Consider the following 12,063-nt stretch of genomic DNA (forward strand, 5'->3'; position numbering starts at 1 on the left):
ATCAGGAAGACCTCCCTCCGGTCTGCAAAGGACCAGTCATTGACCACCAACAGTTGTATCACTCAGTGATACAAACAGAAGTCTGGGAGTGCTATGCCCCCCATGTGGGCTTTCTGGTCAGGAAGGCGAGAGCTATCCTTGGTCCCCCCCCATTCCACAACAGTAGTCCAATCCTAGCCGCTTCTGACTTAAAGCATTGTTTGAGGACCTCAAACAGTGAGTTCTGTAAGGCAAAAAGAAACAATATATCATCTTGTATAAAGCAAATCCTCGAAGTAGTGAGGGGGAAGTCAGCGTCCATTATGTTATGTTGTATTGATTTGTATAGCACACTAATCACCAGAGGGGGTATCTAGGTGCTTGCCAGTGGCCCACGTCCCTTCTAATGTCCACCAATATGCGTCCCAAATTTCTGTCCCAGCATAATTTGCAATATGTGGTCATGTAAATTCCCAAGTAGGTGAAGCCACTTTCCTCCCAAGTCAATGGGCATGTCCACCGCTGCTCAGTCGCCCATTCAAGATTCGGTATGCAATGAATTCCTTCTAATTTATGTTAATGTCTGAGAAAATCCTGAAGATTCTAAGAATCTTGAGGATCCTTGGAATTAAGCTTTTCCGGGTCTGCAAAGTACAGAAAGAAGTCATTTGCAAACAGCGAAATCATGTCTTTCCATTCTCAGTCCCAATAACAGGGCATCATCCCATATCCAGTTCACCAACGGTGTTATTGCTACTTTGAGACATAGCGGAGACAGGGGACATCCCTGTCGGGTGCCTCAGCCCAGTTCAAATTCCATTGTGATCGTGCCATTAACTAGACCCTTGCCGTCAGTTTATGATAAAGAAGACTCAACCAAGTCAAGAAGGAAGGGCCAAAGCCCATCCGCCTGAGCAGAAATATGAGGAATGGCTGTGGCCACTCAAGCAAATCGAAAGCTTTCTCTCCGTCTGGTGCCAAGAGAACAGCTGGTTCCATCATTCCATGTCTGTGTGGCAGGCACCCAAACAGGCACTAGAATCTATGTTTCACGGACTTATATAGCATAAAGCCCGACTGATCTAGGGCATTTATGCTATATTTTACCAGCATCATGTGACTCGCTAGGACCTTAGCAAGGACCTTTGTTTCTACGTTTAGGAGAGATATCGATCTGTAGCATGCAGAGTCTGCCGGCAAGTTTCCCTGTTTATGTATGAGCACTATAGCATCTGTCGGACGTCCTGTGGAAGCTCAGCCCTCTCCCTTGACCTGTAGATCATGTCCTGGAGTGGTTGTACCACTCTGCTTTTCACACATTTGAAACATTCTGACATCATTTCCTATGAGGCTGACTGGGGCGCTGGTTATGAGCTTGTGTAGGTCTCTCTCAGCCCCTTCAGTAACAAATGTATAGAGATTGCCCAGTAACTGTGAGAAAGTCTACACAATCTACCATGCTACCATGCTGAGTTCACCAGCCCACCATCCTCAGTGTGCACTGCATGGACCCATCTCTGATAATACTCTTTCCTTGCTAGCTAGGTCAGCATTTTCCCTGCTTTGTTCCTCATTTTGTAAACCCTACTCTGCCACACCCTATAGAGTGACCTTGCAAGCTTCCCTTTTCTTGTTTATTCTCCAAAACCCTCTCCCTGGTATTACCAACACTGAAGGTATCACTTACTCCAGGAGGGTGTCAGGGGGTTATCCTGTTACCAGCCCCATTGAAATGATTAAATCACTTGTATAAGTTTGGTAATTTGTGTGAGGGCTAAGGCGGGATGCACACAGTAATGAAATGGTTAGTTCTGTAACAGCAACAGTGCCTTTTACTAGCTCACTTATGCATAAATAAATAGGGTTAATTAAACTGGGTCAGGCCATACGTGTGGTTAAATTTGTGAATCACATTTCATGTATGCATACATATATTATGACTGTTTCTAGATGTAAATCTGCCCAATACCTGGGAAACAACCTTTGCAACTCTCCCTCTTAGACTCCACTGTTTTGAGATTTTAGTAAATATAGACACATGGAAGTATCCCATGGTCCCACAGAATCATGAGAACTGCTAATTAGATCTCTGTTGGTTATTTCACTTTGATGTCACATTCATAAGACCAACAAACTTGATAGTTACGCCATCTGTAGTTCAAATGATTAACTTAGTTGAGCAAGATGCATTGTAGACTCACCTGCTTATATTGTCCTGTTCTGCAACGTCATCATAGACATCTTGATCATCTCCCATAGGCGCTGGAGCATTAATTGACTTTCTATCCTTCTTCTTCAATGTAGAAGAGTCAATCTCTACTGACGTTGTTTTAACATAGCCATCTAAATACATAATACATAGTTTGCAATATTGTAATACTGAGAAGCAAATGTATATATAATCCCTTTCATCCATCTAACTTATTATATTACCCAGTTTTGACATTTTTTGCATAGCCAATGTTTGGAACATGATGTCTCCTCCTGTGTACCCACTTGTCAGAAAAAATATACATTTCAGCCATATACTTAAACCTCATTGCCCTGACAAAAAGCCTCTCGTCATTTACATAGGACATTCTCGTTCTAAGTGAGGGAATGCCAAGTTACCCGATGTACATTCTTATTAGGGAATGTGTGCTGTGGAAACACACCTCACTGAGGGGTCACGGAATTTACAGCACTTACTAAGCGGTCTACTATTGAGACCTTCTCCGTTTCTCAAATAATGTCATTTTGTTAAATATGTTCCAATAATCTCTTGTCCCTTTAGACCCTGTGATGTATTCCTGGCCCCCCGTCCAAGTCTAGCTAGGATGCCCAGCCGGTTCAAAGAGGACCTGACCTGGCAGTTCGGGCTGATTTGCATATGGCTGGGTCCAAACTGACGTTGTGAGGTGAGTGAAAAACAGTGGATGCGGCCCGAATGATCCCCAGTGGCTGAGAATATTTCAAGCATTCCATCAATCACTTTGTTTTTTTGATGCTCTAATTGTGACCGGTATGTCAAGATGTAGGTCCTATGCTCAGTGTGCCACCTGAGTCAACCTATACCTGACAGATGAGCCCACAAACAGGTTGAAACTGGTCCTGGTTTGCTTGTGTTCCAGTTCAAGGGGGACCTGGCCTGGCAGTTCAGGCTGGCCTGTTCACACTGGAGCAGCGTCAAGGCTGATATGCATATGGCTGGGCCAAACTGTTGAGGCATGGTGGGCAAAAAACAATGGATTGGAATGCAGCCTTGAGAGATCGCCAATGACTGATATTAATTCAAGCATTCCATCCATCACTTTGTTTTTTGATGCCACCACAGATCCAGGCAGCAATGTGACTGGTATCTCCCAGTGTGTGTACGGGGATCAATAGCTAAGCTTCCTGGAATGTGGAATAACCTGACGAATCTGAAATCACTGCATCCTTATGCAGATTTTTCCTGAATCTCATGTCTTTAATTCTGATATTTACAACCTACTGCAGGCAGGTGGTAAATATCTCTGGTTGGTTTCTGAGTTGGCCAAGTAGGTGTTTGCGGGAAGGGCATTCTGGGGGTGGGGGTGAAGCGGTGAGGCATAGTACTTTAAAGAGTTGATCAACACCATGTAAAACCGGGTATTGTGTTTCTGGACCAAGTAGTTTTGGGTCTGGAAAGACCACACAGAGTTGCATCGAGTGGAATCCCCCAGGGACACCACTCTGGGCATCTTGTTGCTGAGACCTTGGAAGTGTTGAGGGTGTACAAAAAAGTGAACGTTTTCTGATGCAAGAAAGGCGTTACATTCCACCCGCCCCCTCCCCCCCCGCCCCAACCAGGGGGGTAAGCTCGGTCTGTAAGTGTGGAAGGGTGTGAGCTTCAGATTTCCCAACAATTTCCCTGGTCTATGATGGTGAAATTCTTTATACGAGAATCAGAGCACACAACAGGGGCTTAGGGGCAGCGGAAAGGCAGATTGGTAGGTGCAGTAAGTCAGAGAAAGCACGTTATTTTCTGAAAACCCACACTTGTGAAGTATTCCCAAACAGATTGAGAGAGTTTGTGTGCGTTTTTGTTTGTGTGTGTGTAAAATTTCTGGTGAAATCCAACATGACACCTCACCATACCCGACTAAAAGCCCCTGTACCAAACTATTTATCACAAGATACATTTGTTAGGGAGTGTAACACCCCTACCCACGAAGCTACGCCCCTGCTCCTTCCGTGTTGAGCTGCGTATTTTTTTAAATAATGTTGCACAGGGTGGATAGATGTCTTCTGCCAATAGCACAGACACTCACATATACACGTCACACAAGAAATAAAGGTGATTAATAAAATCATATAAATGTAAGAATGCAACTCACAAGTTCCTTTATTTCTGGCCAGCCATTTTCCTTCCGGGTTATCGGTAATGCGAATAATTTCGAGGGAGTCTCCTTGTTTGAAGCTGAGCTCATTCTTCCCACCCTTACAGTCGACGCAGGCCTTTGCCTGATGGAGGACTTCTATTGTTCCCACCAACTGTGAAGATGAGAAGAGAGCATCAAAGGGGGGTACAGAATAAAAAGTAATAGTCGTCAGGTTTGACTAAAGAAACTATTTCAATGCAATATCTATGCATCATCTTTTGTTTAAGAATATTCACTGTGTATAACCGCTATTTTGTTGAAAAATAAAACAACATAAAAAGTTGCCGGGGTAAACAGTAAAGGCCTGATTAATAAAGGTAAATTCATACTTTTGTGTAAGTTTACGATTGTTTGCTATTCAGGAAAGGGATTTACGAGTAGTAAACCAGCGCGAGTCTCTGTACATAAAAATACAACTCATAAACATAGTACTCGTAAATCACTTTGTGAACGCGAAACAGTCGTAAACTTACACAAAACGTATAAATTTGCCTTTGTGAATCAGGCCCAGAATGTGCTCTTAATGTGCTGGCACTGAAATTAAATGTACAGAGAAATTATTACATGTTAAATAAATTATATATTGCGAATGCATTCTGATGAGGGATGAAAGGAATACAGTGCTAACAGTTCTCTATGACCTATGTGTACAAAGGAAAGTGAATAATCTGTAAGAAAAAATTAGATAAATTGACGCACGGAATGAACTGCTAATGGATTTCATTATGGTATTTAAATCTGAATGCCGGACACTCAGGAAGGGTACTTTGGACAAACGAAAAAGGGACATTTGAATAAAATAAACTATAAACTCATTGAAGATTCTTCAAAAACCACAAAAAAACCTGTGTTCGGGAGTCTATACAGGTACTAATCATGTTGACACTGTTCGATGATAACATTAGTAAAAGTGTAAGGATGAAAGTCCCACATGATCTGTGCAACCCTAAAAACCTTCCTTTTGTTCCCTAGTGGTCCACTTTATTTTCATTAGCTCTGGTTTCAGCCAGCATCTTTTGATTGTAGTATATTATATCTATAGTACACTCACTTCTGGGACTTTCAACAAGATTTGTCACCCATTGGTCTGTTGATGTGTTATTCACATTTTGTTTCTGCACACTGCAGCATACTGCATGGGTCAGTGGGTCGGCCCACTTTAGCCACTGGCTAACTTCACTGTGAGTAATGGCATTCGTCTCTTTCACAATGAGCAAATTCCAAGACAAACTAGTTTCCTTCAGTGTTGACTTTTCATTCTGTGTTTAGATTCCGATGCAATAGTAGTGCACTTTTTACCAGCTCTTCCTGTTTAGTGTCGAGCCTGCGTTGCATGCGCTCGGGCATGCGTATCGCAGCGAGACGCTTTTGTATTTAGAAAAGGGCTCGGAGCTCCGTCAACTTCACGTCAGTGTTTTTTATTGGTTCGTGGGCTTGCCTAATAAAATCTGTTTGCTTTCATTAGTCGAAGGCAAGCATACGTCATGCCTTTTCCGGTGGCTAGCCCTCCTCGAGCGCAGCAACCAAGTACAGAAAACATGCGAGGTTCGCTGTTTTCCATCGGACTCGTGGACTTCTTTACTCTAATTTACGAGAACGATCTCGCTTGGCAGAAGTCGAGCGCTTTACATAGTTAATTTCACTTTTTCGGGTTGTGTACACAAATGCACTTTTGCCCGATAGGTGAAAAGTCGGGTTAGGAGTTTACAACGCGATCAGCTCTAACATGAGCAAACGCGAGACCCGTTGCATTGTAAATGCTTGTTTTTTTATGTGAGCACAGGGCACATTCCAGCCTTATCAGTTTCTGACCGCTGCTGATTCTGTAAATTCCATTTTACAGTTGTCTTTGTTTAACTGACTGCTGCTTCTTCACAGCATACCGGGTTGTGCCTAAATTCTATAAATCTATCTTTGCAAATCTCGCTATCTACTTATCATAAAGATTGATAAATACATTGCACAAAAAGCTTTGGTAAAGAAATGGCAACTGACACAGACCAACCTCAGTCCACAATGTAACTTGATGAAAACGGCTTCGAATTTAAAAAATGGAAGAATTTCACAAAACAGAATAGAGACATAACAAACTGATCAGCCTGTTCCATGTGCAGAACTTTTTCACCCACCGCAAGTTTTGGGGTGTGGTAGTTGCACTGAGTAATACTGCCAACAAGCTTTCTTCTAAATTTATCCCAGTGGTCTGGGTAAGATGTTGTCACTTTCTTATTTTTTTTGTATGATTAGGAATGTTTGCGAATATTTTGTGCACTGGGATTTCAATAATAATTATGAACACCACAACGAGTTAGTGTGCGATCAATTGTAGTTAATAGTACTCAGGCCCAGATTTATGCTGTGTTTGTGATGAATTAGCGTCATTTTTTTTAACGCTAATTCAGAGCAAACTTAACTCCATATTTATATTTTGATGCTAGACTAGTCTTGCGCCAAAATATTAGAGTTAAAGTCATTTTTTGCTAGCGGGAACCTACCTTGCGTCAATGAGATGCAAGGTAGGCATTCCTGGGCAAAAAATGACTCTAAGGCCCAGGCGCCTTATTTATCCTCCCGTGCAAAAATGGTGCACGGGAGGGAGGCGGGACTAAATAATGGCACTAAGCTTGCTTACCGCCATTATTTAATGCCTCGGTCAGGGTAGGCGTTCGGGGACCTGTGGGCCTCTTTCTATGGTGGAACACCATGGAATAAGTCCACAGGTGCCCTCACCAGGCCACAGGGGTACCCCCAACCACACCAGAGGTACACCAGGGGATGGGGATCCCATCCCAGGTAAGTATAGGTAAGTAGAGGTAAGTATTTTATAAAAAAATGTAAGTGCCATTGGGGGCCATAAAATGGGCCTCCATAGAGGGCACTGGGTGCAATGGCCATGCCCTGTGCTGGCCATTGGGGTGGTGGGCATGACTCCTGTCTTTTATAAGACAGGAGTCATGTGGTATGGTAGGTTTAGTGTCAAGGAATGACGCCAGGCTGGTTAGAGTCATCTTATTTTACTGTAACCAATCTAACGTCATTTTTTGGTGCAAAATCCCCTTCTACCATACCACCACCCCCAACCGGCTAACGTCACTTTCCATGGTGTTAGCCCACCCTTTGCGTCGGATTGTGCCATTCCATAAATAAGATGCCCGGCCGGCGTCTTGGAATGGCGTTAGATGGCGGTAAACGTTTTCACTCAAAACTGCGTTAGCACAGTTTTACGTGAAAAAGTATAAGTATGGGCCTATGCCTCTCATTATGCTCACCCAAAGAGACCATCTTTGTGAGAATGGCATTTGCAAGATGGATGATGAATGCTGGCCCTATAGACAACCAGGACTGCGCATCTCCCTCATGTTCCTCTCTAGCTTTCTTTTCGCCCTGTCCTTGGAGAGGTGAATACATAAATTGTCCCACCAGAGAAGTTCTCTAGAGGCTTTGTGTTGGCCAAATGTCCATGGCAGGGAACATCACAATGCATTCTGTGGAGGGAATGCTGGCCACCTTGTTTGGGCAAATGATACAGAGAAACTGATTGGCAGCAGGCTACTGCTCAGTGGCTTAGGAATGAAAGCTGGAGTTTTCTCATGGCATACTGAACACGTCTTTAAGATATACACGCATGGTCTCTGCTGCTGTGCTTCCACAGCATGGAGCTGATGCTGTTGCTTATATCGTATGCGTTGTAACATGTCTGGGGGCCCTGCTCAAGCTCTTGTGAGAATTGTTTTTCTTCCTTCATATTAAAAGCATCATAAACTGAGCATATGTTAACCTGAATTGTGTCCTCCATCTTGTACTAATGCCACAACATATCACATGATGATTACTGCTCTTCTCTTTGTTCTAAATAAAGCATTACTAGAGTCCCTTCCAAGAAATGAAGCGTTCTGAGAATTTCTGTCACTTACATAACTAAGGAGAGTTCAGTTATCCCAGGTTATTGCTATACATATACAATGTATCAACTGAATTGCTCAAATAAACAGTGAGAATGTCTGCAAACCCAACTTATTTTTACCTTGAGAGAATCTTTGAATGTGTTCTGTAGTAAATTGTTTCTACTTGCTCACTCCTAATTGGTGCATATCCTGAGAACCATGTATTTGTGTAGAATGTATGAATGTCTTTGTTTAAAGTTCTATAAAAAGATGTGGATTTTAGTATTGAAGTGACCTCCTTTTCCCTAGCTTTTGGAAGGGGAATCTATGTCAGATTTTACTTAAACTCTGCAGAGTTTTCTGTACTTATGATGTGTATGCTTTGCTGCTAAATTTGCTTATGGTATATTCTGTGTTATCTGCCTATCAATTCCTTAATTTAAGCTTTGCAACATCAAGCCTTGTCTGTCATTCTTAAAAGAATGTTTCAACATCTGCCATGGAGCTAAATCTAATAGACAAAATGACAGCTCCAGGGGAGAGCATTAAAACCCATGTAGAGACTGCACCATTCCCGGCCCTAGCCACAGGCATGCTACATGAGTTGGATTTAGGATATGTTTGCGAGCTCACAGATCTGGTAGAAGCACTGATGGTTACATTTGTAACTGACCCATAATTGACTAATTGGATATGGAGCTGAGCACTGCACCTTCATGGTCCAGACGGTTTCCCCCGAGACCTAAATTGACACAGTCTCAACCCAAACCTGGTTCCGGAGAGACAAGGTGGCTGAAAAAAATCAATGACGTATCAATAGGCATTTCATGCAAAATGCGGAAATAATAAAATTAGTTGTGGTGCAGTGCATGTTGAGAGTTGTAGTAGGCCGAATGCAGTGAATAGATTTCTAGAGCAACTATCATGCGGCTTTCATTGTTGAATTTGTGGAAGCAATAGTTTTTGTATTCTTGATGATGTTCCTGCACTTTTAAAATTGATGAGTATAAGAGTATTTATATACATTGTAGAGTTAAGGGGCGGTACCTGAAGTTAGACCATTGAATCGTTGAACTTGCCTGTTAAGTGAGGTGTACTGTGAGGCGCTATCATCTACATTGAGAGAGAGACATAGGGGGTCATTATGACCCTGCCAGTCCTGCACCGCAGACAGCGTGGCGGTGCAGGACCACCAAATTTTGACAATGGTAGTGAACTGGCAGTATTGCAGCCAGTTCACCACCTGTACCGCCAGGGTGGTAGGACCGCCTGGCCAAAGGTAGACCACCTTTAACCCAGCGGTCCACCTAACACCACCCGCAGTATTCTGTGCATCCTTACCACCAGGGATTCCGTGGCGGCAGCTCTGACACAGAATCCCTGGCGGTAACAATGCTGACGATAGGAATGCTCATTCCTGTCACCACTGCAGGACTCCTCAAACCCCCCCTCTATGTAGGACCCTCCACCACCCCCATCTGAAGCCCCCCACGCCCCCAAGCCGTGACACCTCCCACTGATCCCAATTTCAACACCCCCCACCCCCAGCATCCATGCATTCACACATGCACACATACACTTTCATACACACGCACACAAACACACATGACACCCCCACCCCCCTCCATTCACACAAACACACATCCCCATTCACGCACACAACACTCAACACCCTCCCTCCCCTGTCCGTCAATGACCTTACCTGGTGGTTGCGGTGGTTGTCCGGGAGGGAACGGGGCCCATGGCGCTAGCTCTGCCGACAGCACCCCACCAACACAACACTGCCACGCCTACTACTAAGTAGTAATAGGCATGTCGGTGATGTGTTGACATGGCACTGCCAGCGGAGCAACCTCCACTGCACCGCCAGTATGGCCGCTGGTGGCTCTCCGCCCAAATTATGGCAGAGAGCCGCCAGCAGTCATAATAAGGCGGTCAGATGACCGTCATCACTGGCAGTCTTGTGGCTGGCGGGACTTCGGCAGTCTACGTTGTAGACCGCCGAAGTCATAATGAGGGCCATAATCTTTTCTTGAACGAAATAAGCTTAGTTGTGATTCGTTACTTAGGGCATGAGAGTGGACATGCTGAGTGTAGTGACTTTTGCAGGTTGAGGGCTCACTGTGGTATGAAAGTTAGTAGCATTCTTACTGCTATAGAAACATTTGTGTAATCAAAGCAGACAAATGGTGAAAAGGTTATAAAGAGGTTCTGAAGTAGTCCGATGGTATTGGATTGTTGCGCCATCAAGGTGCCACACAGGGATTGGCTGGCAGACACCGCAGCTGAGCAGACCACTATGATTTAAAGCTGCAGCTACCACACTTAGCGCTGCCACTGTGAGACAGGAAGGGTTGCAGACTCCACTACAGAGGTCTGCCCACCCCCAAGTTATACTGAGACTGCTGTCCCATCCTTTGCTCAGACTCCTGCATCTGTAGTTGTAAGCACCATACCTTCATCAAGTGGCGCAATCAGTTCCCCGGCTGAGGCACTTGTTAGTACTATCCCATGTCATCCTGTCCCAAGTTTACCTCCGGACTCAGCACTGAGGCCTAGAGGGATGACATCAGTACCCCTACAAGGAGGAAACTCAGTCAGTGGCAGGATAGGAGGTCAAATAACCAGTACAGACTAATCAATTAAGTTGCAGAGTGCATGGCAAATCCCACAATGAATCAATCTCACCCAGCTGAAAAGAGACAGGAAATTGTGAAGGGAAATATTGTGATGGACTATCTAGGACATTACAGGCAGAATTAGTTGCTTTACATGAACAAGGAAGTAGTGAGAGTGGAAAGAGAGGCACATGCAAGGGTGGAAGGTGTCGAATGAATGTAGGGTTGACATAACTCAGGAAAAGAAGTTGTGAAGGAATGCTAGGATGGCAGTGAGGGAGAAGGCACTAAGAATGTTAAAAGTGGGGGGGCGGGGCCAACCAACATGGCCGATTGGACGTGAGCTTTGACGGCTCCATCAAAAACCCCCACAGACCATGTGTGAAGGAGCTTCGGGGGAGCACCATGACCCCCCTGGCCAGATAGAGCTGTTGTGACTCCTGGGGAGGGGAGTGACCTGCCGGGGACATGCTCCCTGGGCGTCACGAGACGTGGAGCGGGGACCCCCACCTTGTGGTGTGGGCCCGGAGGCGGCTGGAGGAGGAGGGGTGCGGGTGAGGCCAGGGGCTGGAGCCCCATGAAGGAGCTGGGAGCCACCAACGCCGCTCGGCGACAAGTGGAGCCGGCCCGCTAGATGGACGAAGTGCTGCGGCGGGCTATGCTGGAGGAACGGGAGCCCGCGTGTTGAAGGAGCGATGCTTGGGGCTGCGGCCCAAATGAGGCTGGAGGCCATGGCCCGTTGACGGAGTGGGGGGCCGCGCGTGGTGCCCTCGGGGAGGGGGTGTAGGAGGCTGGACTGGCTTGTAGTGAGTACCAAGGGGTACTTGCACCTTGCACCAGGCCCAGTTATCCCTTATTAGTGTATAGGGTGTCTAGCAGCTTAGGCTGATAGATAATGGTAGCTTAGCAGAGCAGCTTAGGCTGAACTAGGAGACGTGTGAAGCTACTACAGTACCACTTAGTGTCATATGCACAATATCATAAGAAAACACAATACACAGTTATACTAAAAATAAAGGTACTTTATTTTTATGACAATATGCCAAAGTATCTTAGAGTGTACCCTCAGTGAGAGGATAGGAAATATACACAAGATATATATACACAATAGCAAAAATATGCAGTATAGTCTTAGAAAACAGTGCAAACAATGTATAGTTACAATAGGATGCAATGGGGAAACATAGGGATAGGGGCAAC

General features: G+C 44.9%; 1 protein-coding gene across 4 annotated transcripts in view; it reads right to left on the reverse strand.

Moving 5' to 3' along the window:
• FYB1 (FYN binding protein 1) overlaps positions 1-12,063 on the reverse strand; it is a 602,843-nt gene that overhangs the window by 135,272 nt on the left and 455,508 nt on the right. For all 4 annotated transcript variants that reach the window (XM_069221341.1, XM_069221354.1, XM_069221340.1 and 1 more), the window contains exons 8-9: positions 4,317-4,473; positions 2,181-2,322 (exon numbers count right to left, since the gene is read on the reverse strand). In XM_069221341.1, the coding sequence (XP_069077442.1) occupies positions 2,181-2,322; positions 4,317-4,473 (299 nt within the window). The remainder of the gene's footprint in view (positions 1-2,180; positions 2,323-4,316; positions 4,474-12,063) is intronic.

The sequence above is a fragment of the Pleurodeles waltl genome, chromosome 1_1, assembly GCF_031143425.1.
Source record: "Pleurodeles waltl isolate 20211129_DDA chromosome 1_1, aPleWal1.hap1.20221129, whole genome shotgun sequence".
In the NCBI taxonomy this organism is placed as follows: domain Eukaryota; kingdom Metazoa; phylum Chordata; class Amphibia; order Caudata; family Salamandridae; genus Pleurodeles; species Pleurodeles waltl.